This window comes from Parus major, chromosome 3 (assembly GCF_001522545.3).
Source record: "Parus major isolate Abel chromosome 3, Parus_major1.1, whole genome shotgun sequence".
Classification (NCBI taxonomy): Eukaryota; Metazoa; Chordata; class Aves; order Passeriformes; family Paridae; genus Parus; species Parus major.
The window spans coordinates 69,656,617-69,684,377 of record NC_031770.1 but is presented as its reverse complement, the minus strand read 5'-3'; the positions used below and the strand labels follow the sequence as shown (position 1 = coordinate 69,684,377).

Genomic DNA, 27,761 nt, shown 5'->3' with positions numbered 1-27,761 from the left:
TTTTAAAGGTATCACAGCGACTGAAAATGGCTTGCATTGGTAGTGTTGGGCGAATAAGCTGTATGGGGGAAATGGCAAGGGTTTGGAAACAGTACTGTGTATGAAAGGATTTGTTAAGTGGGAAGATGATTTTTGCAGATCACACTTGATAAAGCACCATGAAAAATTAGATTTTTTAACGTTTATTTTAAGCTGGATACTCTATGAGAAGCCAAATTTTGAAGGCCCCTCTATTCCATTGGAAGAAGGAGAGTTGGAACTCACAGATATTTGGGGTGCAGGTGCTTCTGAAGAGCAAAGTGACAGCAAGTCTCAAAAGCCTGCAGTGATCGGTTCAATAAGACATGTTGTTAAGGCAAGTAATACAAGTAAAAAAAAAAAATTATAGGTCTTAATGTATAGTGGTGTTTTATACTGATACAGTGTGTGATTGGTCTATTAGGACACAAGTGTAACATGAGCTACAAGTGCATGAAACAATCTTTAGTTTTGAATTTCATGTTTAATCACAAAATGCATGTGAGGATTGTGGTAACATCAAGAGGAAGGACAGGGTAGGAACAGAACTTGGTGGGCTTTATTAGAATAGGCACCAAAATTCTACATGCAGCATATGCTTTGTAGTCTGGTCAGTCTCAGGAAAAGCATCCCAGAAAACCATCAATAACCATCAATAATTTGGTATTTTAAAAATACAGCTGCTTCTTTTTTTTTTTCCAATACAGACCAAATTTGCACTCAAATACAATGTCAAACACCAAATTTTTGTTTGCTTGGAATGGTAAGCAAACTTACCAGTGAGTTTCACACATGATGGAACAGCCTTCCTACATGCACTTTTAAATCTACCATTAAGTAGTTACAGTTGCAGGTTGCCAAAACAAGCACAAGCTATAAAGTTATTTGACTAGGAAAGAAAAACAGAGGAATATATATTGCTTGGAACTACAATTTTTGTTTAAGTTGCAGTTCCCTTCAAGGATGGCTTGTTTGGTGTTATCTTAGGATTTAATTTGCTTGAGGAGATGTTAACTGATGAAAGAGGATGCATTCCTGCCTAGATGGCAGAAAGTAAACAATGTAAATGCTGATTAGAGATTGCCTGTCTGTCTTGGTTCAAACAGTGACAGGCAAACTGGCTTAGCTATACTTTTATTATAGGCATCTAATAGCAGTAGAAATTGACAAGGGGGGGGGAACAATTTAAAATAAACAGGTGTTTCAAAACTGATTTAGTTACGTTCAGTAATTACAGAACTCACAGCACAGATCAAGTGATTATGGCGATCTTCATTTTTCAGGATTACAGGGTTTCCCAAATTGATTTGTATACAGAGCCTGAAGGGTTAGGAATCGTGACTTCCTTTTTTGATGACACTGAAGAAACAGGGGTGTTTGGAGCCACTCAGAAGACTTGTTCTATTAAAGTACATTGGGGCATGTAAGTATGTAGCTATCTATGAATGTGTAGTGCAATGAAAGGAATTTGGTTTAAACCATTGGTTACACCTGTCAGACTTGAGAGCAGGCTATATTTATTCTAGTCCTATATTTTGGCAGTATTTGTTGACAGTAGTGTTAGTGCATCACTGTAATGCTTCACTCTTGGGGAGTCTGACCTAGAATGTTTTGTTAGAGCTAGATTTTCTTCTGCTTGCATGTAGTAAATACTGAATAACCCTTGTGTATTTGTAGACAAGGAATAAGAGTTTGCCTCTCTCGGTTTTTCTCATTCAGGCAAACTGACCGTAAGTGAGGGTGGGGAATGAATTGTTATAGTAAGATCCCATTTCCCACTTGCTTTCTTCTAAACTTGAAATCATCCTACTAAAAGAGGAAAATTTTGAAGTCCTTCTGTTATACTAAGACTTAGTGCTTTAGAGGGTCCATACGTGACATTCTTGTACTTCACAGTGCATTTTGATCTGGGCTTTTACGATGATGTTTAATACAAATATGTCACCTGAAAATATCTGGCCATCTGAGCTAGGGGGGTAATATTGTGAACCAAGCAAGCTTTCATGAGAAAGGAGATCTCTAAGGAGCAACCCAGGTGCCATACCAATATTAGTTTTCATGGCTTAATAAGCAAACTTGTAAATCGTTATGGAAAACATGCTTCAAAGTAGTACTGAGAAAAGTATGCAGAAGAGAGGGGAAAAGTGAGACTGGAGCCACTTCCAGTCATCCTGCAGAACTTCTTACAGGCTATACAGTCCTTGGTTGTTAGCTCTTACCTTTGGGCACTGATAGCGCTTGTCTTGCTGCAAACCATCTAACTATAAAAAACTGCCCAGCTGAAGGCAGGTGTTACATACCCCTGCAAAGATGTTTCAAATCTACCACATGATATACGGACGTTTTCGTCGTTAGGCTAAGTATTTTATCAGAGTAAATATTTACACCTTGATTTATGGGAAAAAATGAAACATTTTGGTATGTAGGCAAATTCAAAGATGTCCAAATGGTTGGTTCTCTGACCAGAAGTTATTTCTGATAAACTGCAACCTCAATCCAAATTACATGTCTTGCAAGAGTAATGAAATCAGATGTATTATTTGGAGGTTGATTGTTAATTTGCTTCATCTACATCTCCACTTTATTTCTGTCCTGCTTAAAATCTATCTGCGACCAGTAAAATTGTAAATTGTTTTTGAAAGGAGGCAGAGCCTGTGCTCATCTGAGTTATCTTTATTTTGCATTAGTGTAACAGCGTTGTTTTACTAAATCCACACAAACTCTTGCTGTCTTAATATCTCTTCTTGCATTTGTATCCCTGAATGAAAGCAGACTAATATTTTCATTAGGAAGTGAAATATATTATTTTTCAGCTTTCTCAGGTGTCTGTTTATTAGTCCAGTGTAGAAAGAAGTTGCTTCCATGAGAAATTCAGTAGATGGCTGCTGCTTTTTTGCATGTTGCAGGGTTAGGGGATTTTTTGCCTTTAGTTTACAGGCATGACATAGTTCACTGTATTGGCAGGTGAGTGAGGCTCTGAGTCACCTTGCCATGTGGGTGTGGTTGTATCATCTTAAAGTTTCCCAGTGTTCATGCTTAATTGCTGTTTGTTAAAAGCTGCCAACAAAAATGAGTCAATGCACCTTTACCTTCTGACTGTACTCTCTCCTTGTTCTTCCATGTGTGTCAGCTCTTGCAGTGGTTAGTCACAGAATCCTTTGGGTTGGAAAAGGCCTTATAAGACCATCTAGTCCAACCATTAACTCAGCACTGCCAAGTCCACCACTAAACCATGTCCCTAAGCACCAGTACTGCACATCTTTTAAATACCTACAGGGATTGTGACTTCACCTCTCCCCTGAGCAGCTGTTCCAGTGATTGACAACTCTTTCAGTGTATTATTTTTTCCTAATATCCAGTCTAAATCTCCACAGGTGGAGCTTGAGGCCATTTCCTCTTGTCCAGTCACTACTTGGCTACAGCCTCCTTTCAAGGCAGCTGTAAAGAGCAATAAGATCTCTCATTTTCATCATTTTGCATTCTCCCTCTGTGTTCATTCTTTCCAGGCTGACCCCTCCAGCTCCCTCAGCCGCTCTTATTAGGCTTGTGCTCCAGACCTTTCACCAGCTTCATTGTCCCCTTCTAGAAACGATCCAGCCCCTCAGCGTCCTTGGTGCAGTGAGGGGCCCAGAACTGATCCTGAAACACAGGATTTGAGGTGTGGCATCACCAGTGCCAGGGACAGTCACTGCCTTGGTCCTGCTGGCCACAGTGTTGCTGATCCAGGCCAGGATGCCATTCTTGGCCACCTGGGCACACACTGGCTTTATATATAACTGCTGTTGACCAGGTCTTCTTCTGCCAAGCAGCTTTTCAGCCATTCTTCCCCAGTCCTGGAGCACTGCCTGGGGATGTTGTTCAACACTTTCTCATGTTGAACCTTATCCTATCGGCCTCAGCCCATTGATCCAGATCCCTCTGTAGAGCTTTCTTACCCTTCAGCAGATCAACATTCCCACCCAACTTCTTGTCATCTGCAGAACAGCTTAGGGAGCACTCAAATCCCCTTGTCCAAATCATTGATATTAATGTATTAAACAGAGTGTGACAGAATGATGGATTATTTTAATCTCTTTGATATCACCAGCTTTCTATTTTATGGTCCTTACATGATTAAAGGGTTGGCTGCAGAAAGTGTTGCTTTTTGTGTGCTTTACACTGCTTCACACTGCACTTTTCTGAGATCAGCACATTTAAATTGGAGAAATACTCTGACATCCTTATGCAGAGATCAGCAGTGTGATTCTTTGTTTCTAGCAAGTGATGACTGGCTAAGATTTTTTTAAAAAATCTTTGAAACTAAACTACTTTTGCTGCCCCTATCAAGAATTCTCAAAGTTACATCTTCCAAAGTAGATTTATTAGCAGACAGAAACCATGAGGAAGTCTATTTCTAAGGAGTTGTCAAGTTTTTCTATGTATTAGTAAACAATGTAAGGTTAGAATTTTTTTATTGAGCAGATTTTACATCAAATACCAGTAAGGTTTAATAAGGATTTTTAAAATTCTTCTAAATAGGTTCTGCACTTTAAAACTATTTTAAAGAATAATAGAATAACCTTGAATTCTTTCTATTTCAGTCTAAGTTGGTTTCAAGTAAGACAGAGTCAAATACTTACTGTTCACTATTTTGATTTGGGTTTTTTGGTCTGATCAAACAAAAGACAAGGTGTTGTTGGTGGTTCCTTTGGAGCACAGATATTTATCAGTATGTCAGCTTGTAGGTGGCAGTTTTGGTGGTAAAGAAACAAAGTTTTGTTAAGGATACAATGATCTTGTTCCAAAACTAAGCTTATTGTCTTGTTCTTTACTGTTCAGAAATGTTCCGGGGTTTTTATGTCTTGCTTTTGTCCCTCCACCCCCTCTACTTTTAGATGGCTTCTTTATGAAGAACCTGGTTTCCAGGGAGTCCCTTTAATGTTGGAGCCTGGTGAATATCCTAATTTATTATTCTGGGAGAAGAAGGAAGCATACATTAGGTCCATGAGACCCTTAAAAATGGTAAACTACTGTTACTACTTACAAGTTAAATGACCTATGTTTATGTGTTATAAATAATGTATTAAGGTGGCTAGATTTTTCAAGACTTAGAATATCTAACTCTTTTAAAAAAAAAAACCAAAATTTTTAGTCTATGAAATTCTTGAGCTTACAACATTTGATTGCATCATCTCTGCCATTAATCTGCCTTTTATTTTCACTTGCGCTCTTTAAGGAGCTCTTTTCACCTTAGTCCTGCCTTTTTGTAAAGAATTATGGTGACTCCTACAGACATATATAAGTTATCTAAGTCATTAACAGCTTACTTTTTTCTTCTTTTTTTTTTCTTTTATCAGGGTGGTCGCAAAGTTGAATTCAGTGGGGAGCCAAAGGTAAAAGTCAGTATGTATTGATTGTCCAAAGCTATTTTACAGCACATGAACCTACACATGGGTAGATAAGTATGCTTTGATTGGATACCAACTGCTGATGGTTTATTGGGTAGTCCTTTCGTATGTGAGCAGACTGTGAAAATGCAACTTCTGTCACATTTCTGCATCCATCACATGCATATGTGACAGTATTAACACCAATCCAGATAATGCAAATGGGTAATGAATGCTCAAGCCCTCATGTTGCATCTCTTGTGGAAAGGCTTCTTGTAGAGGAGAGAGAGAGAGAGATCCCACTAGTTGGTTTCATCATTTTGCATTCTCTCTCTGTGTGCCCATGCAAAAGAAACTGTCTATTGTCAGAATTCATCATCCTCCCTGCAATTTTCCTTTTACTTCGTTTCCATTCCAGGTAATTGTTTATGAGAAGCCTTTCTTTGAAGGAAGATATGTGGAAGTAGAATCGGAGATCTTTACGCTTGATGACAAGGAATCAGAAGACAAGACAAGCCTTTCACTTCCATCAGTGGGATCCATGAAAGTACTGGGAGGAGTGTAAGTGTGGAAAAGCGGTAGTTACCCTTTAGCTGAAGTAGTAACTCCACAGTCTGGAAATTGCAGTGGACAAATATAGTCCCTGTTTATTTTGTTTTTGTAATTTTTGGGTTTGAGGTATACACCAGGCTTAAATTTGAAAATACTCATAGCAAAAGAATAAATATCACATATCTGTATCTACTTGATGAAAACACGAGTGGCACTTGTCGATTTTGACGTGCGGACTCTGTTGTTGTTCAGTTGGGTCGCTTACGAGAAGCCTGGGTTTGAAGGCCATCAGTACTTGCTGGAAGAAGGAGCGTATCGGGATTGGACAGACTGGGGTGGCTACGATGAGGAGGTGCAGTCCCTGCGACCAATTGTTGGTGTAAGTTCCAAGAACATATAGTAGGCGTCCCCTGAGTGCTCTGAGATGTCATGTTGCACTTTCCTTATGGTGCTTCTCTTTGTTTTAACAGGACTTTACAAGCTCCCATATGATAATGTACAGTGAAAAAGACTTTGGATCAAAGGGTTCCAATATCAACGTGCTAGGTATCATTTCCAATTTGAAAGACACTGGATATGGGCTGAGGACACAGTCTATAAATGTGCTAAGTGGCGTGTAAGTAATATTTTTATTCACTCTTTCATTTTAGATATGGTGGTCTTTGTAGAAATTGGTAGTGTTTGCAGATGTTTTTCAGGACTCTGACTTCTATGTGGTGTCTTCAGATAAAATTTTCTTGACCACAGAATGTGAGAAGTAAAGGTTTGGTGAATGTGCACAGTAAACCGTCTCTCTTCTTACAATAAGATAAGATGGTCCCAGCATTGACTTTCTGATTGACAAAGCATGAAAGCATGAGATGAGATTTCATCAAGAGAGGAATAAATAGATTGTTCTTGTGGCTGCATTTGTTTGAAGCATTTCAACAGCAAAATTGTTATGGAAATAATTTCCAGTTTTGACCCTAATTTCCAGGCTTCTTGCATTTGACCAGAGGTAGATTCCTTGCTCTTTCTCTCACTTCTGTTTTAAATTGAGGTAACTTTTACTACGCTCACTAATACCTTCTGATACTAGGGAGAGTAACTGTCCCAAAAATTAACATTGCTTTTGCAGTGAATCCTATAGATTAACAGTGGTTTAGTGTTGTGGCGTTTGTTTTTATTGTTTGTTTGGAGATTTTTAACATATGGTTCCCAGAAGTCTCTATTAGCCATGGCCATTAACAAGCCAGCTCTTAGTCCCACAAGTGCTACCATGTGCAGTTGATCAGCAGATAGACTTTTCTGTTTGATTAATCGAGTCCATCAACTGCAAGATTGAGTTTCACAGTCTTGAAGACCGTATCAAAGTATTTGGGAAATGCAGACAAGTATCAGCAGTTATGGCTGCAAACACACAAAATTAACTAAAACAGCAGAATCAAAAAGCATGAGATGTACAGTCCTGGTATGTGTGCAGGTGACTTGCTTGGAACTCTGCCTTACCCAGCCACACCCTAAATCTTTCAGTGTGTTATCTGTGCTATATCTCTGCAAGTTTTGTCTGGATAAAGGTTGCAGAATCAAGCTCAGTGCATTCCAGAGGAATGCTTATAATTTGTATATGAATGTGGTGTGACAGGAGGGGTTTTTTTCTGCCTGGTGACATCTGAAGCCACTGTGCTCTTTTGTCTTCCGTAATATGCAAGACAGATTCATGGGAAAGAGTCACCCCTGAAGGTTGGGAAACAAATTGTGGGTTACCTATCATGCTCTTCATGTAGTTGTTCCAGTAAATATGTCTGTTGCATCTGAGATAGGAGTCATACGTGAGTTCGAGTATTGTAATTAAGAGTGACTTTAATGGCAAAGGTGGCTAGGAGTCTTCATGAACAAAACTTGTCCCATAGACTCTGCTACCACTCCTGTAATCTCACCTTGTAGACTCCAAAAGATGTAATTTGTAGCAATAAGCTTTTAAAAAATTCAGATGCATTGTTCATAACAGGTGGTTAGCACTCGGCTCTTAAGAGTCTCGTACAACCACTCTGTTTCCAGAGAAGTTGTGAGTGTTTGGGAGTATTGTGGTGATCTGAGTAAATGTTAATGTGTCAGAAAGCTTGAATGATCTGTGTGAAGTCATTTTTGGCAATACAGTGCTTTATTTTAAGCATTAACCGTCTGTTCAGATAGAAGATTTTTTTATATCTTTCCTTCCAAGAAATCTGTCATTGTGCAATGAATAATCCATTGAGCAATTTCGTGAGCTGTTTAGACTGTAATGCAGTCAATGACATAGTGAACTGTGACAGATTCAGTAAAAGCTTGTCAAAATATTTCAAAGTAACCATCCTGGTATCATATGGGAAACACTTAATTAAAATAAGTCAAAAATGTAAGAAGCCCTCAACTTTCATTGCAATTTTTTAACTACAGGTATCTGGGGTAAGCAGTTAGAGCAGTAAGATAACATATGATCTGTATTTCCCACATAATTAATTTGATTGCTCTGGTTAATTTAAAAGGTATATCAAAGAAAAGAAAGCCTGACACTTCAGTGCACGATACTTCTGAACAAGTTCTGAGCTCAACTGCAGCTTTAAACTGTATTGCTGAGACAAAATGCCCAGCTCTGCATTTAGGGAGTGACTATTCCATTTTGGAGTAATTCAGCACTAGCTGCATTAAAATTTCTAAATTTCTAAATGGTTCTAAACATGTTTCCAAGCAATATTTTCATGTCTTTGCTAATTCCATTGTAAAGACATCCTGAAAAATATTTCATAAGGAGATGAGGATTGACTTCTTGAAAAATGAAAATTTACTTCTTTAAAAATTAAAATGTTTTGCTCTTGTGCATTTTTTGGAGACTAGCCAAACATAAAATGAAAAAATTATTTTTCTACCATTAGAGTGGGAGAAAGCAATCCAGGCTGCTTGAAAACAGGAGGGGCTTTCTTCTTTTAAGTAAGGTTTGATCTTTACTTCCAAACTGGCAGAATTTGAAATGGTGGAAAGTGGAACTATTTACTAGCAACAGGTAACACCCTTAACAAGTTCAAGCAAGTACTAAAATCAAATGTTGTAGTATTTTGATTTCCCCTCTACTTAAAAACTTCTTCAGGCTTTCATTGAATAGTGATCAAAATCACAGGAACTGCATGTTTGAAATGTGCCTTTTCTTTATCCATAAACACATCAAACTTTTGCCAGAACCCCTGAAGAAGCTCTAGTCTTTTTGTTGATTCCTTTTGAACTTGCTGGAAGAATTTTCCCAGATTTGTTTATTTCATGTAGTCATCTGTTTACTGTGGTCGTATTATCAGCCTGGTTTTCCCCTAGTTTTCAAGTAATTAATCCACAGTGTAGATTGGGTTGCTTCTAGAGTACCTATGGATAGTGAGTGATATTAAGGAAATAATTAGATAATGAGCAGTTAATATACAGAAACCAGAGATAGTAAATTTAACCTGGTTGCACTCAGGAAGGTGTAATATGAGTGAACCTGGAGACACAAGGTACAAGAACAAACCTCCACTGGGAGATGAAAAGGACAAGTACCCCTGGTTACCCCATTGGAGAACACTTCAAACAAAGCTTTAACTTCTCTGTGTATCTGAACTGATGTTCAGGAAGAAATCTTTCAAGGAGACACAAAATTAAAGCTCACAGATCCCTGGGATACTAACAGTCGCAGTCACAAAGGAGCATGATGACCCCATTTTATCTCTTTCCTATAAATAGAATTTTATTACCTCACCCTATCTATTAATCATGGTATAAATCTGCAAGTGCCAGTTAACTTTCTGACCTCCCTCCTAAAGTTAGACAAGGTGAGTCCTGGGCTAACTAAGGGAAAATCTGATTTTTGGCGAGTTATCCTTGTGTGGATTATTTTCTTGGCTGTACTTTCAGACCCTGTTTGGAGCTGCACTTCCTAGATGTCACATGTAGAGGTTTTTGGAGAAAGATTCTCTGTGTGTAATAGTACGAACAGTATATAATCAATGCTTTATGCTACTTCTGGTTTCGGGGGCATGGATGGTGCCCAGGGATAAAGGTCTCCAGCACCCTCCTGCCAGCAGCCTGGGATGGAGCTGTTGCTCAGCCTCACCAAGGCAGTTTGTACGTCTGGGGGTTACAAAATCTTTTGTGTTAGGAGAGCTCACTCCCTGTGGGGCAGGATGGTTGCTGCCATGCTGCAGAGCAGCACTTCAGTTTTTGTTGTGCCTGGCAGCTGGAATGTGGCTCTCTTGCTCAGCTGTGGAGGCAGTGTCTTGCTCTCCAGGCCTTTCTGTTAAGTCAGAGCTTGAATTAAGGCAATGTACCTTCCTAGGGATAATCTTGAGGTCTGACAGGTTTAGCTGGTACTGAATTCAGCTGCCTGTCCTTGATGATGTTATTACTACTTTCAGCAGCTTATATGGGCTTCTGAATTAAGTGGAGAAGCACAAGTATGTCACCATTAAGCCCTGACTCTAGGAAGTGTCAAACTGCATGGGCTGACTTGCATGGAAGAGTGGCACTTAGTTATTCAAATCCCATTTATTTAAATGTAAACTTGTGCAAGTGAGATTTGTTGATTACTTCTGCATTCAGGCTTGTTTTTAGACAGGGGAAACTAAATAAATGCTGTCAAGGGATTCTTGGGAGGCTGCTGACAAGTGTTACAGCTAACTTTATATCAGAAACACTTGTTTGCATACATCTCAATTAAGTAAAACTACCGTGCACCATAGCTGCATCCTGGTACTTGTGCATTGAAAAATCTAATGAATTCCTGCTGAACAAATTGTTTAAGGAAACCTCATTTTCACTGCTTTTGGTATATGTGGTATACAGGTATAGACACATCTGAGACACTTGAACTCTCTGCCCAATTTATTGTACATACCAATGTCTCTTTGATGAATTACTCTGAGGTGATTTTGAAATGGGCCTTGAAATATTCCATAATTAGTGTGTAACAAGTTGGAATAATTGATTATATCTGAGGCAAACCAAGAGATGTGTGAATAGTGATATATGTGAATCACTGTTTGAGTGTTTGCCATGGACACATAAAACAAAGTTCATACTCTTGGCACATACATGTTGATGCACCTTTATTTCGGTTTGAGGTTATCCCACTTCTTGTATCTGCAGAGACTCTGGCATTTGTACTTGGAATAAAACTGCAGCTTAGTAGAATCCAATTGATCGATACACAAAAAAAATTAATGGGGAATTCTGATGTTGAGAGTTATCTTCCCTTGTGGATTTTAAGACCTGTATCATTTTGCTGCTTTATGATATGAAATTTTTGTTAGTGTAGAAACTCAGTAAGTTTCTGAGCCCACTGAAAGTGGATTTTGTCATAACCTAGCATACATTCATTATGTGCCACAGTGGCTAAAATTAAAAGCAGGTTGACTCTGTGTTGAAGTTTTTCTTGTAGAATCAGGAACCAGCAAGATGTCCTGATTCCTGCCTAAATATAATGAATGAAACACAGCTGCTACTGTGGTCTGTTCTCATATGGGCATTCAGAAAACAACCAAACTGAAAAAAAAAAAAGAGTGTAAGTATGGGAAAGTTTGGGAAGTGTAACAGTGAAAGGCAAGGCAAGTTCTGCAGGTTATCACAAAATGAAAGGTAATATACATGCAGGAAGTGCTCTGTTTGGGCTTTCAGTGTGGAACCAGGGTTATAAGAACCCTGTAACAGAAGATTTATTGAGTGTAATAAACTATGCTTAGCAAGACTAACTGATAGCAGATATTTAAGATTTAACCTAAAGTGCTACAGGAATAATTGGACATCAGAGAGATATATGTAGTGATTTGGTTGCTTTTCCAATACTTAGTGTGTATCATCTCAAAAGCTGAAAGTCTTTCAAAAAGGCATATTCTGACTGATTCTTACCAAAGGCTTGATGCAGATCTCTGAGTTTGTGGCCTATGTCAAGCATGAGGTCCAACTGAGTAGTTACAATAACAGCTTAGCATTTAAATACATTGATATGGTCAAATTTGTGGTGGTTTTAATGCTTAACTTTCAAGGATCTTCTTACTCTCTCTGATTCCTAGCAGGGAACAGTCTCCTCTGCTTAGCATATATGCTTGTTGTTGCAGCTCAGCATCCTGTTGGGGTGTGTATTTGCTTAAACACAACTGAGTCGTAGCTACAGGCAACATTAAAAGTCATTATTGCTACACTTACTGCCCAGATTATTCTGAAATTTAGTTTTGTTGAAAAAGCTCTATTCTGCTATCAGTCCAGCAGTGGTTTTGGTTTTGGGTTTTTTTTGTTTTTTTTGTTTGTTTTTTTTTTTTTTGAGAAGAACTTGATCTTAGTAAAATAATAGAATTGTAAAACATCTTGAAATATTCTTACTGTAGATAACTTTTAGGATATGTGGTAGGTGATGTGTCTGAACTTGTGGTTTGCTTTAGCTAATTCACTCTGATTTGTATCAACATACTGCAAGAAGGTAGGAAAATTTGCATGGGGTTTGTATCACTGTCAGATACACTGGTTTGTTTAAGACAGTAATGAATATACACATCTGTATTTTGGAAAAGTAGTGTGACTTCTACCGACCACCCTCCTCTTCTTTCTCTTTTAGGTGGGTGGCTTATGAGAATCCTGAGTTTACAGGGGAGCAGTATATACTGGCTAAAGGGCTGTATCCCAGCATTGAGGCATGGGGGGGGAAGAATTGCAAAATCTCTTCAGTTCAACCCATTGTTATGGTAAGGAGCTTATTTTATACATGTTCTGCAAGTTTCTCTGAAGTATTTGGAACTCTACTTTTTTATCAAATTCAGTTTGCTTACATTATTTAAATGATAATTAATAGTAAATTTTGTATGTTCTTTTATCACTGTTGAAAATATTTTTTCCTTTTTTTCCCCACAAAACTTTTGCAGGATATTGTTGGAAACGAAAGGAGTAAAGTCAAGGTAAGATATTTCTCTAAGCACACAAACTGTGTAGTGTCTGTAACATGTAAATAAAGAAGTGGCTGATTGTCAAGTGGAACACTCAGGAATTTGCATAGATGGCTGACTAGTCAAAGAGTGAAAACTGCAGGTGGAGGAAAGTTATTTTCCAAACCTTTTGAGTAAGGCACATGAAGACCCAAGGAAGGTGGGATTTAATGCACAATTGCCATCAGAACTTTCTTAGGGCACTGGCAATGTCTTGGTTCAGCAAGTGAGGTGTTCTTAGGAGCTGGAGCTCACAGCCCTCTATGCAGTGGTGCAGGACCTGGAGTCTGCTGAGGAGAGGGCTCTACAACAGAGGTGTTCTTGGTGAGAGCACTACAGGGTAGATACTGTTCTTGGTACAGCTCACTTAATTCCTTTTGAACCTGTTTCTTTGATTAAGAGTTTTGCTAGTAGTGGTTGCACTTGAAGGGAGTTGTTCACTCACAAATACTGCTGAGTTGTGCTTAAAAGTTAATGCCACCTTTGTCAATAACATAAGGAAAGGAAATGGCAGGGAGAACTTGTCTGTTCAGTGAGTTAATATATTTCTACATTGGATTGTCTCCTTAGTGCAAGCACTAATATGTAGTTTTGACAGTGAGGCTAATAGGCAGCTTTTTTCATCCTTCTTAATTCAGAACCTCTTCAGGTTTGTCCCTGTACAAAGTTATTTTTATTTTCATTTCGGTCAAAGTGGTGAGTATATCACAGCCCTAAAAACTGAGAAGACAGTTCTTAGCTGTCCTGGTTTGTTACTCCTGGTTAGTAGCATGTTTCAGTGGAATCTCCTGCATAGGGGTAATGCATAAACTATGCAGAATAAAAATATCAAAGCTGCTTATTTTCAGCTGTGTGCATAAAAAATTATTAGCATCTTTGTATTATGTGCCTATTAAGACCCTATCCTAAGGAAGACCTTATCCTAAGGAAACAAAGTAGTGGCTTGCAGCCAACAGACTACATCCATTGTCAGTATGTTCCTCTCTGGAGAATGCTGTACCTGCCCACACTCCTATCTCTATTAAGAGTGAATAAAACTGGTAGGCATGTTGTAATGAATGACTTCTGTGTGATCACTGTTAATTATCCTCCAGCCAAATTAGCAAATTTGCTGCTTAGAAAGTTTTTTTGTTTGTTTGTTTTTTGGTTTTTTTTTTAGAAAGGGAAAAAGACTCTGGGGGTTGTATCCTCTTATCCTTGGAGCAGAGAAAGAACCAACATGAGACTGCCTATAGCTGTTAACAGGCTCATAAAACCCATCTACCCTGGGAATATACCATGCTTCTTGGCATGCTGAGTCCTTTGCCAGGATTGTGCACCATTAGTGTTCTGAGAGGCAGAGAATTTTCATATACTGAAAGATATGTTATATATTGGATATTTTGGAGATTAAGCAGATTGATAATATAAAACTCTTTATGGCCCTATAATAAATGTGTGCCTATTCTGGCCATTCTGTGGGAATCTAAACATCTTACCCAGCAGACAGACAAAGGAGCTATACTTGTGTTGTTTTAATTATTTTGTATGTCACTACATGATTTACAGCCAGAAGTAATTTTTGGAATTGTTACTTTGCTCTCTTGAGCAAGGATTGTAACACTGTAGAGGTGACAAACATAGATAACCAAGGAAGTCTGGGTGTTTTAAGTATGTTTTATCTAATTATAGAATTAATGGTAGAGATATAACTGAAGGTAGAAGAATGAATTTCCTTAAATATGTTTATAACTTTTTAAAGGTCCAGTTATTTTCAGAGCCTGAATTCAAGGGTAACTGCCAAATATTTGAAAAAAACACAAGATGTATTGATTCATTTGCTGTGAAGTCTTCAAAAATTTTAGATGGCAGGTAAGTTATATTGAATGAATACTGCAAAATCACTAAAATGGTAGAAGTTTTAGAAAAGCAACCAGCTTTCTAACACATGAGGTGATTTCATATATGGGGACTTACAGAGAACAACGCTTTGACGTTGGCACATCAATCTTTCAGGAAAAAACATTGTAAATAATGCATCTGCATTTTACTGGCACAGATGTCTTAAGAGGAAACTTCTCATTCTTTCTGCAGCTGCATAGTGTATGACCAGGAGGAATTTGCTGGTAACCAGTATGTGTTGGAAGAAGGGATCTATCCTGACCTCACAGCAATGGGTTGCTCACCCCAAGCAGTTCTAAAATCTTTACAGATCATAAATATTGTAAGTAAAACCTATTAGAAATATTATAAAGATAAGTAGGCGGTGATGATTCCCCATTTTTTGCAACAGTAAAAATTCTAGGGCACACATACAACAGAGGAAGGTTTGGGTTGGGGGCGGCGGGGGGGGGGCATTGCGTGTTTGTTTGGGTTTGGTTTTTTTTCTGTGCAGTAGCAGTTAAAATGTCATAGCTGCAGTTAGTCAGGTCTTCTTGGCCTCCGTGCTGTTTTTGTAAAAGAGAAGATGTTACAGAAGCAACTGCCTGGGATGCCTGTTCTTGATAACAGCTTCAAAAGAACTTCTGTAAAGAGTCAAGCCCATTTCCCAGTAGGAGAGACCATTTAGAATGGGTTGAGAAAGTGGTAGGACAGTGTGAAGAAATATCTGTACCGTGGACCTTGTTTTTGATGCATATTTAAAAAGCATGCTTAATTAAGCAACTTTGCATAAAACACATGTAATTATAAGGCACTGTTGCTATCATCAGGACAATGGAATTTGAGTTAATCACAAAATAATGCACCATTCTAGATAAGATAAAGCAACACCCAATACTATTTGGCAAAATCAGGCAGCGTTGTTATGTGTGGTGGATACAAACTAAACTACATTTACATATTTTGTAATTCATCAGTGGCCAGGAATGAGTTTGCTCAAGCTTATAACCAATCATTATGATGGATCACTAATGGAACCTGCAGGTATCTTTAAAGATTAAACTAATTACTAGCAAAATGTGGTCAAGATTCCAGGAACTTAAGGCAACATGAGATGGTACTAATTTTAAAAAAGGAGGAGTTCACTATTGAATCTCTTCTTTGAATTTGGCAACTTTATTGCACTCCACTGTAATTTTGATAACTTGGTAGTGGTGTAGCCTGTGTTGAAGGAGAGCTAAAATATGTCATCCTCTTTCATGGCTCTGGAGAATTTTGATGGGGAATTTTGACAACTGCAGCAAGTTCATCTGCCTTCTGAACTCTTTGACTGTCTAGTAGACAGATCCTATTAAAAACAATATAATTGTTTCTAGCCAGGCTTGGTGGGTGATCACCATGAAAAATAAGCTTTTCAGTACATGTCAGTAGTTCCTAGGTTTAAAATGCTTGTTTCAAGCTGGAAGGATCAGCTTACTTTAAAAATATTTACTATTTGTGTCAGAGATTGTTGTGTTAAAACAGAAATTCCAGTTCCGTGCTTCTTTACACTTGTGAAACTTGTTCTAGTCCTATGTTTTATCACTCTTCAGACAACAGCACAGAGCTGCATCTGTTTGAAAATCATGTGCTGCTGCTTCCTTTCAGAGGCTCCCTAGCTGCAGAGAAGAGGAGAATGGGTTACTTTGCTCATTGGTTTATTAGCAAACCAGAATAGAAAGAATGATTGATTGTTTCTAACTACTTACATTGTTCATTTTTCATGATTTTCTAAAAGCTTGAACCTTATTATTTTAGCTCCTGGTTTCACCTGTCAGACTTATTTTGTGACTATTTTGTCAGTGCCAATCTTAATTCCTCCCCACCATCTGTAACTTTTCTCAGGATTTTTCATGACATTTCTATACAAGAAGCACCTTTGCTATTTTAATGTCATATTACTGTTTTATCCAGTTGAATCCCCCTTTGCAAGGATCATTTTGTAAGGGACCATAAAAAAAGGAAAATAAAGGGATATTTGATACACTTGCAAGTGAAAGCTAAAAGGACTTTTTAAAATAAAGGAACTTAAAAAACTATATTAAGGGCTGTTTATAAGCACAAGAGTTTTTGGGCGTTAGATTCCACTATGTCTTGGTTGTGCTTGCTTTGCATGCTCCACATGATTGTGCTGTAGATAGAAAATAGCATTTTTCCTTCTTGAATTTGACACATGTTCTTCTTCCTAAGCATACCATAAAACCCAGCTGAGAATGTGGTTTATACTTCAACAGTCATCTGAAATTACTTTTTAATGAGAAACTCTGTGGAATAACTAAATGTAGATATGCAGGAACACCAGCTTGGTACAGTGCAGTACATGAGAAGTACCAAAAGAAAATTCATGTGCTGACCTTGCACTTCTTGCTGTTTTATATGACATTGCTGCTGCTGAATCAAAAAAAAATGCCCAGTGTAAGGTGTGGCAGAAAATTGGAGGATTTCCTTATCTATTTCTGTTTTCTTTGCAAGAAGATTATTTCTAAAGCATTTCAAGAGGCTGAAAGGCTGTTGTCTGAGACGTTGCATGTCTCAGAGGAAGCCAGAGGTGCCAGTATGTAAAAAGGCTCAGAGTTCAGAGGCTCTAGGACATCTTCACAGTGTGACTGGTCGTGTTGGGCTCTTTACCCATGGTGACACATGACAGTCTAACTGGTGTTGCATTTCCTGGTGGAGCTGAGTATGCTATGATTGTGGAGTAAAGTGGAAAGGCCTCTCCTGGCATTTTCCACAGCCTAGCAGCACGTGTGCCATCAGGAAGCACAGCTCAGCTGCTCTGTGATAAGCTGGACTGCTGCGCAGGTGATGGTGATGCTCATGCAACGCTGTCATCTGAGCCCTTAAACATCTAAAGGAAGATTAAAGAGGAATTTAAGCACTGTCTAGAAATTGATAGATGGGAGGTCTTAGTCTTATTAGTCTATAACTGCCTAATAAATTCACATGGAAGCATGCATGTATGAGCTGCCATGCATGCATGGAGCCAGCTCTGCCTTGGAGGGCCTGTTTCCATGCCTGAGGCCGGATGGGAGTCTGTCGAGACTTTGCGTCATGTCAGGCGTTCCCGGTCCAGTTGATCTGTGAGTGTGCTGAACACATGCCAGAAGGAAGGAGCTCTTCTGGCTGTGGCATTGGTTTTATGCAGTTGTTGGTTAGAAGACTGGTGAGAAAGGGAGTGGCAGTGTCATTTCTGTCTATGAGTGTACACTGTTAACACCAGGACACTCAGGCTTAATTGACTTTACCCTGGGGAATTTCAAACCCTACCTCCCAGCTTCCACAGGAAGGCCTTCATTATGACAGGCTATTTTCAGTCCACGACAGATACCTTGCCCCACGGAAAAGAGTCCAAGGTTCCTTTTCCAGAAGACATTCAAATTGGATTCAGTGTTGCAGACAGCTACATGTGGGCAGAATCCCTCTGAGACCAGGAGCGTTTTGACAGAGAAGGAGAATAATCATTTTTCCACAACAATTTTGAGGATTCAGATGTTATAATTTTCACTTGTCATGAATTTTATCTCAGTAGTATGAAACTTGAATCTTTTGTCTAGTCAGAGATTGAAGCTGCTGTAACCTACAGTAAAAGTTAAAAATTAATGCAATAAGTGATAAGCAGTGCTGATGAGGCTGTCATCATTTGAAGCTGTAGAAATCAATATTTATCTTACTGTCTGTTCAGCTCTTTGTATGAAAGTTCCCACGGGTGGGGGTTAGTGCAATGGAAGAGAGATACGGCATTGATTAAAATGTATTTTAAGACATACTTAAGGTATTGTACAGGAATCAGCCACAGAGGTCTTTGTGCCAAAGATAAGGAAGTTTTATGTTCCATGCGAGAAGATCCCTTGTGTATTTTGTATAAGGGCTTTTTATCACTTTTCAGCTTTAAGTAGAGTTGAAGAGCAGAAACACTAAGGGTTTTTGATCTTAAACAATCAAGAAGAAACCTCTAAAATAAAAGGGGTATGTGGAGTACTGATCTGCACAGTCACCATCTGGAGTTCCAACATCCTGTAAAAGTGCTTATCTTCCTTTTGCAGGAGCTGTCTGAGCCCTGCATAGCTCTTTTTGAAAAGATGGGTTTCCAAGGAAAGAAAATCGAATTCAGTACAGAAATCTTAAATCTTCAGTTCCTGGGATACAATCCTCGAATAGCTTCAGTTCAAGTCCTTGGTGGCATGTAAGTTTAAAATCACCTTTTGGTTCTTTAAAATGAAGTACTTATTCAACTTTACAGGTGTAATGGAACCACAGAATGTTAAATTAGAATTTCATAATGTGTGTAGTGCATTAATGCCATTTTGTCTTACAGAGCATTTTCATATTCTGTCTTAACAATATATTATCACTGACTCATGTCCTGTGCTAGGATTTGAAATTAATTTGAATAAAGCTCACAAGGAAACTCATGTCTTCTCTCATGCCATATTTTAATAATTGGATAGCATTCTTAAAAACAACTTCTGTGCTCTTGGTTGGGGTCTCAGTCGTAAAAAAAATAATTTGGTTTGTGATCTGTGTCATAAGTTTTTGTCATAATATTTTATGTCATAACATAAAATGTCATAACATTTTTGAAATATTTTTTAGTAAGTCTTGATGGTCATCCTTTAACCTCTGCTATGGACACAGAGGTACAGTCAGATCATAATCTCACCTCTTTTGGTGTTATTAGTAATTTTAGTCCCATTTACTTCAGGAATTGGATGAGTATCTAGCAGTTAGATTTACTATGTGTTTTTAAGCAGTTGTGTTCTCTAAATGTACCCTTGAAATCATGTAAAAAGTAGTCTGTGATGAAGTTTAAAAGCTGTTTGGGAGCATTTTTAAAGCTACTGTCCCATATTCTAGGATTCCTGCAGATCTCTTCAATTCTCTTTTTGTTTTTTAGCCCATTGTTAACTTGCCCCCAGTTTTGGTGGTTTTTGTAGTTTGTGAGGTGTTTTTTTTTTTTAATGATAGATCCATTTTACTGTTGCTTTACATTTAAATGTATTATTTTGAAGAGGTAAATTTCCAAGGCATGTGCTAGAGATAAGGTGTTGGGTAGCTTAAGACTGCCCTCAAGTGGATTGCTAATAAGCAAATCTGTAGAGCAGACCATTTTTCCCATCTGGATAAGCTGGTCAAAGGGTTTCCTTAGCACACTGAACTGAACTTTGAAACAAAATTTTTAAGGAAAGATACATGTTCGTGTTCTGAAGCTTCCCGAGGTTTTAGTATCTTTCACCATAACCACAAGAGATTCTCACTTTCCATAACGTGAAGTCAAACATCAAGTTACTTCTTTGCCAATATCATGATTCCAAGTAATGGAATTGTGAATTCTGTGTTTCCTGTCCAGTGAATATATGTGGGGTTTTTTTTGGTGGATCACTGGAAACACAGAATATGTTATGAAAATTCTGATTTTGTTACAGCAATGTAGGCTGCTGTAATGTGTCAAAATACAGGGTTTACATTTCCCTCGCCCCTGCTGCCTCCTTATTGGAGAGGGTGTCATCTTCTCTTCCTTTGATAAGAGACGTCTATTTATAATTCTCTTAATTTCATACCCGGGGATATATGTGTATTAGGCAGTGAAAAAGCACCAAAATTAAAGTGAGTAAGCTTCTGGATGAAGAAGTCCAGTGACAGATCAGTCAGAGGAAGGACATAACCTGAAAATGAGCATATTGAGTGCTCATGTACTCAAACCCCCATGGCTATTGGACTGTCCCAGCCCATCACTGAGAAAACTCTAGAAACTGCACTGTATGGCAGCGTTTTTGGAAGCCCAGACTAATTCACTGGCTGTGCCAATAATGATAAATCAGAAGTTGGGTTCTGACAGATTACCCTCAATGTGTGATTTTAACTGTAGCTGGATGCGTGTTAGGGAATGCTAAACAAATTTTTTCTATGTGCACTCTTGCTCTGTCTCTTCTCCATCCCCCTTGCAGGTATTTGGAATGAAGAGAGATGTTATGAAATAAAACTTTTGTCAAAATACCCAACAGAACTTCACCCTGTTGCAGTTTCCAGTATTTGCTTGTTCCAGTCTGCATCCCTAGTAGTTCTTTCTCATGTGAACCAGGCCTGTCCAAATTCAGATGCACAAGCCAGCTGGTTCTGCACCTGCAGCAATGTAGCATTTACAGCATATAGATCTATTCTCCTCGAGGAATCACAGTGCCTCCTGAAAGTAAATGTCATTTAAAAGCAGGGTTCTCCTGAGAAAATGCTTTGCTTCATTCAGCTTGCAATTTTTAAATAATAGGACTCTAAAATTTCAACTCCTGTGTACCCATCTCAGTGTGGCTGACCTAAATGAGGATGTTATTTTATTATTTTTCAAGGCCTGTTAAAAAGAAAGTCATTGGCTTTCCAAAGCTAAACACTACTACATTGTGGGACAGATTTCTATTAAACTTATTTATTGATTCCAAAGCAGAATTCAGCAGTTAAAAAGTTGTCTTATTTTTTCTTCTCATAGATGGATCATTTATGAACACAGTAATTACAGGGGACGTCAGATGTTGTTAACACCAAATGAAATTCCAGACTGGTATAAAGCCAGTGGCTTTTGTCAGATAGGTTCTCTGAGACCTTTACTGCAGGTGAGTGGGCTTTGACATGAGCTCATGAAGCACTAATTCATATCTTGTCATGGGGTTGGGGAGATATTAATGCAGTTGAAAACAGCGTTACAGCTTGTCACAGGCATGTACAAACTTCAGCGTTGGCAATTGTGTAGAGAAATCACTCTGGAGTTTTGTGTGTAATAAAAGCTGTTTGAATATGCTACATGGCTTTGCAGTTACAGTGCTTAAACTGTTCATTAAGCATCCTTTAAACCAAACTACAGAAGACAGTATTTAAGGATTAATTAAGCATTAATAAATAATGGCTATAACTGCTATATATAAATGATTTTGTTTCATAACTAGCACCCACACTGGTTGCTGGCATACTGTCTCTACTATCTGCATTATTTATGGAAAACCAAGAAAATTAGTAAAAAAAAAAAAAAAAAAGATACTTCAGTTAGTAGTGATTTTCTATTGATTTAAGAGGGAAAGTCTCTCCCTGCTTATTACTTGGCAGAAAAATTTGCAAATCTAATGCAAAATTTATTCTTGTCATCCCCGCTGTTTTGTTCTCTAAATAAAGACCATGTGATCTTGTCCAATGGTGCAGCAGTCCTGGGAGCTTTAACATCTGAGATTCTTGCTAAGCCTTATTTCATTGGAGAAATAGCTTTTTCTAATCCATAGGTTACTTGTACCTGTAACCAACTGCGTTTGCTTGCTGTCATAGCTTTGTCTTTGTATAGTCTTAAGCAGAACTAGGAATAATGCATTTTTACTGCCCTGCTGAGAGCTTGTCTGAACAGAAGTGTTCATATGTAATAGTCCACACAATTGCACCATTAATGAAAGCTAAGAGCATCTATAGAAGGAATTAGTGGAGAGAAGCTAGTTCTGCTCTGAATTAAAAAAAATTTAGCTTTGCACTGTGTGCTGATTTCAGTGCATAGGAAAGCCTAAAACTCTCCATGCAGAGTGGTGAGTTCTCACAGCTTGTCTCATTCAGATGTTTATGGGCTTCTGAATTAAATTCTCCAATAAAAAAGTTAAACTTTCAGAAAGAAAGAGGGTTTGGGGTTCAGCACTGACAGTAACTGCTCTGAAGTTAATTCTGAGCAAGATGTGTTCTGTGCTGAGATTGTGTTGTTGTTAAAGGGTTCTTTTGTTTTGTGCAGAAACGTGTGTACTTCAGGCTTCGAAACAAGGAAACAGGAAAATTCATGTCAGCTGATGGAAACCTAGATAATCTGAATCTCCTTAGGATACAGGTTACAGAAGATACAGACTCAGATGATCAAATCTGGGTTTATCAGGATGGATTCATAAGGTGTCGGGTAAGGTTTGAGTTCAATGTGCATTTTTCTCTTTTCTCACCAATAGTAGGGCTTTATGAACTTATTTCCTACTGCAGCATCTTCATTTATTTTATAGGTTTAATCTGTTTCAACTATAATGTAATCTTTCTGAAGGGAGTTGGTTTTTGTGGGTTTTGTTTTGTTTTAAGCAACTTTGGCTTTTCCAGGTGATACAAACTACTTGTATGATACTTTTTTGACATGATTGAAATTTTGAGAGAAAGTATTGCAAAAGTATCAAAGCAGAGGAGTCCTTTTAAAGTATAGACCCTTCCTGATAATTTGAACTATGCATACCTTGCAGTAGGACAGTTAGTGTAATGTAGTATTTGTACTGGTTTAGGGCAAATCTGGGAGGAAATAGACAATTAAAGATACAAACATTATAAAGTCACCCTTGGACAATATCCTCTTCTGCATTTAGGCAAGCTTAAAGATAAAATCCCACTCTTTTGAGCCATTTAGGGTAGGGCTTTGTTTGTTTTTGTTTTGTTTGGGGATTTTTTGTTTGTTTTCTGGTTATTCCTCTATTTGTCAAATCCATACTTTCTTCTTTCCTCAACAAGTTTCCAGAGGAAAGTACAAGTTTCCAAATAAAGTCCTACTTTTCTCACAGTCCATAAAACTAATCATGTGCAAATTGTCATTGAGGTGAGCAGAGGTATGCGCAGTTCATGTAATGTTTAAGCATGAACAGTCTTAGGTAGGGATGCCAGCCAAAAGAAAATTAAGTTACTTTAATACTGTTAAACAGCTTGACTGCAAAGAATCACGTGAACTTTTTCTATAGGATTGTATAACTTCAAAGGAGCCATTTATAACTATGTCATCTATGCTGGAGGGAAGAATCTTACTGTTAATAAGCTAAGGCATTGTTTGGACATGTTTACAGGACACATGCAGTTGTAAAAGGGATTTATGCAGACAGCAAAATGATGCCAAGTAAGCTAAAAGCTTTAATATGACATACAAAAGACTTTTCTTTTGAAGGTGCTTCTCAAACATGTCACTGAAACTTTTCATATTGAGACAGTGTGGTGTTATACAGCTTTGGATAAATACTCCTGGTTTCTGCCCCTTTTTCTGTTTCTCATAAAGCAATTTTTCTGTGGACAGAAAATACACAGCTTGTGCTGTATAGCAATCAGGTAGCTTAGTGCACAGTGCAAGCTGGCAACATTGATCTTAAGTGACTGAACTCGTACAGAGCTCTGCCATATTTCTGGTGAATGGTAATAAATCCATTTTGCACAAACCAAAAATTCGGTTTTACCACATATCAGAAAGAAAACTGAGCTATGGGGTGGGTAGCTACCTGCAGAGAGGCAGACAGAGGTCACTGGAAGAACATGCACCTTCCTGTAAGCTTGGGTCATCTCAGTGGCCGAGTCATGAGATACGACCTTGAGCTGTGCCTAGGGTTTTCAAGGCAGGGCTGTTTTAAGTATGTGGGATAATCAGGAAGCAAGATATGAACATCACTCTGCTTTTCAGAAACAGATATGAATGCAGGTTTCCTTACTATTCATGAGTTTCATGGAGACAGGTGAAGTTCTGACCTAATCGAAGTTCAGAGTTTCCCTAGTTCCACTAGAGAACACTTGAGACACAAGAGAGAATTTCACAACTAAATCGACTTTAGTTCTACATTATGATAGTCAGAAGTGTGACTTTTTCAATAAACAGTGCTTTCAAAAGTACTTGTAAAAATAATTTAGGGCCATTTCAACAATGACAAATGAGTGTTCAGTCTGCCACAGAAGTGCATTCTGTAGTTAAAAGGCGCGGTTTGTGGTGATCTGCTGAAAATCACTGTTTATCTACAAAAATTAACTGTTACTTGCTAATACAGCCTTAATACTCTTTCGAAATAAGCTTAATTTTTGCCAGGTCCTTTTTTAGCCAAGAAGACATCTGCAGATGTTTGGAATCAATACAAGTGACTAGGAAAAGAGTGTAGAACAAAGAAGCAAATATTACTGTGATACCCTGTGAAGTTCATACACTTGATCCTGTGCAGTTATGTCCTTTATATGAAAAGGCTACTGCAAAACTAGAAAGGACTGAAAAAAATAAAAAGATTGTTCAGAGGATATGGAGAGCCTCTGTGCAAGGAAGGGACAAAGCAGCAAGGACATTTTAGCCTGCAGAGGTACACTTTGAGGGATGATGTGCTTGAAGTCTCTGCAAATATAGCATGGACAATATATGCATTAAAGTAATCAGGGGGTGAGGAGAACATCAAATAATACTAGAGACATATCAAATTATTTTTAATTTATATATTTTATATATATTATATATATTTAATTTATATATTTTTTAGTGGTAGTTAGGCTTTGGAACTGCTTGCCACACTATGGAAGGTTTACAATAAACAAGGATGTTCACATAAAAGGGTTACACTGATCTTGGTGGCTAATAAATTCACACATGGGACAGAAAATGAGCATGAAAGATACTGGGATGCATGGAAAAGTCTCTGGGCTGGCAATTGCTGTAGCCTGGAAGAGATAACCAGGAGCATACTGCATACAAGAGAACAATCAATGTAATCTTCCATGGTATCAATGTAATCTTCATTTATTGGCCACTGCTAGAGATGGGTGCTAATTGTTTCTTTTGATCCGATAGAGCATAGCTGTTTTAATGTTGCTGTGTAGTGGGGAGTGTCCGCAGGAACAGGAACAAAAGAAAGATGAGTCTTGAATTTGGGGCAAAAATAGATTCCTTGAGGGAAAATAATTCCTAAATTCTATTCTCACCTGAAGATATCTCTCCTATTCAATAAAAAAAAAACAAACAGTGGAAATAGAAGTAAGGCCATTTTGAGTAACTGCTGTTGTCTTTCTGATGACACAGATGGCAGAGGATTGCTGCTTGACAATTGTTGGAAATCTTATAACTCCTGGCTCTAAACTCGGTCTGTCATTTGAGCGGAATGAAGACAAACAATATTGGCATATTAGTCCTGATGGCAGAATTTATAGCAAGATGAAACCCAAGCTGGTTTTAGATATCAAAGGTAAGCAAATGTTATCTCATTACATTGGGCCTTAATTACATGGTATTTGCAGTGGGATACACACTAAACGTGCCTATAAATTAAGGATGGTGCTGTAGTTGCTTTAATCTAGAAGCAACAAAGACCCGATCAGCTAGTTTGACCTCCTGAATTATACAAGCCCTAAGACTTCATTTCTCCTACATACAATTTAGTAACTCACAGTACTTGCTTATCTTGTATTCTCAGTGTCCACTCACTGTTGATAGGCTCAGTTAATTTTTGGTCAGTGTAAATATGATTATTTAAAATGGTGAAACAAGAGCAATCTAACTTCTCATTAACTTTGATTTCTGTAAGTGCAAATTTTCTTACATTATAGTTGAAGATGCAATAGCCAAAGGATAGTAGGAAAGCAAAGGCAGGCTTGTATACTGATGTGATTAGATGCAAAAAGGTGGGGTTCTTTTGTTTATTAATGGCTATGCCTATATGGCAAGTATGAGATTTTGCCATAGCTGCCTGGGGTCTGTGAGAACTTGATGTGTATTTTGGAGTCACTTTTGTCATAGTAATTTGATTTGTGTAGATGCTGTTTGTGAACTTTGTTTTCAGAGCTTCACCGAAAGTCTAAAAAAGGAGCAAATTGAATGATTAGCAGAATTAGCATAATCAGATGTTCTTACATAATAATTGCTTTTTTGGGTGAAGGTAGTGAACATTTTCTATATCTGTTCTATTAATTTTTTTTCGTTGTTTTTAAATGGATTTTTAATTGATGCTGTGACATTAGTTACATTAGTTACGTCAATTACAGCTATCACTATCCCCAGAAACTCAAACCAACCAGCAAAATAGCATAGTCAACAATCAGCACTTTAGAAGTAAATGCTTATAATCATAGAACATCCTGAGCTGGAAGGGACCTATAAGGATCAGCAAAGCCCAACTCCAGGCCCTGCATGGGACACCTCAAGAGTCACGCCAAGTGCCCAAGAGTATTGCCCAAAAGCTTTTTGAACTCTGTCAGGTGCTGTGACCGCTTTCCTGCCTCTCCTCTTCCCTCACAAGGAAGGTCTAACTGCAGTGAGGTCTCCCCTCAGGCTCCTCCAGGCTGAACAGACCAAGTGACCTCAGCTGCTCCTCACACAGATTCCCCTCAAGGCCCTTCACCACCTCTGTTGCCCTCCTTTGGAAGCACTAATAGCTTTATATCTTTCTTATATTGTGGTGCCCAAAACTGCCCCCAGCACTGGAGGTGAAGCTGCTCACTCAAGGCAAGCACAGAGCGGAGTGGGACAATCACACACCTCAGCCAGGCAGGACTGTCAGCACTGTGCGATCAGGGTTATCTGGTGTCTGACCATAACAACAGTGGCACAAACAGTCACAAATTCTCTTTACTGACATAAAAAGCTAATGATGATTAATTGCAAACTTAGCAAAAATGCTCCACTTCAAGGAGAATCTTTAGTCACAATGACTGCATACCTTTTTCTAAAGTCCATTCTAAGTCGCACCAAACAAGCAGAAATACTACTGCATTGTCTTTTCTTCAGTTAATCATGTTAAAAACAATTGTGTATTCTGCATTCATAACTGAAGAACTTTACAATGGATAGGTCTGGTGGTGGAAGTAGATACACTCTTAGCTCTAAAACAAAGTAAATCTGTCCAGTAAATACAAAGCAGTAGATACATTTCGCTTTTATTTGAGAAAGCCTAGTAGGAACTCTGCCTGTTTCTGCCAACTCTGCTGATCCATTATGGACCACAAATTATGCAGTAAAGAGTTCCTCAGCAAATGAATGCAGTTGTGTAACTGTGCAGTTGCCAATGCCACCTTGTGGATAAACTGGCATAGCACAAAGCATTGTCTAGAGCACCATGCTATCCAAGTAAATAGCCTGTCTATCCACTGAAAAAAAAATGCCATCTTTTCCCATTTTAATATATTTACATTCTATCAGACACCACTTAAAAACAATTTTTGCAACTCACAGTGATAAACTGAGCTACAAAAAATAACATTAGCTACATAG

General features: G+C 38.2%; 1 protein-coding gene across 2 annotated transcripts in view; it reads left to right on the top strand.

Annotated features, from left to right (window-relative positions):
* Positions 1–27,761, top strand: part of CRYBG1 (crystallin beta-gamma domain containing 1) — a 95,650-nt gene that overhangs the window by 66,639 nt on the left and 1,250 nt on the right. For both annotated transcript variants that reach the window (XM_015621107.3, XM_015621108.3), the window contains 15 exons: positions 193–355; positions 1,302–1,441; positions 4,893–5,019; positions 5,355–5,390; positions 5,803–5,945; positions 6,189–6,315; positions 6,407–6,552; positions 12,526–12,652; positions 12,830–12,862; positions 14,631–14,740; positions 14,963–15,092; positions 18,832–18,971; positions 21,267–21,390; positions 22,536–22,694; positions 25,578–25,740. In XM_015621107.3, coding sequence (XP_015476593.1) covers positions 193–355; positions 1,302–1,441; positions 4,893–5,019; positions 5,355–5,390; positions 5,803–5,945; positions 6,189–6,315; positions 6,407–6,552; positions 12,526–12,652; positions 12,830–12,862; positions 14,631–14,740; positions 14,963–15,092; positions 18,832–18,971; positions 21,267–21,390; positions 22,536–22,694; positions 25,578–25,740 — 1,868 coding nt within the window. The remainder of the gene's footprint in view (positions 1–192; positions 356–1,301; positions 1,442–4,892; positions 5,020–5,354; positions 5,391–5,802; positions 5,946–6,188; positions 6,316–6,406; positions 6,553–12,525; positions 12,653–12,829; positions 12,863–14,630; positions 14,741–14,962; positions 15,093–18,831; positions 18,972–21,266; positions 21,391–22,535; positions 22,695–25,577; positions 25,741–27,761) is intronic.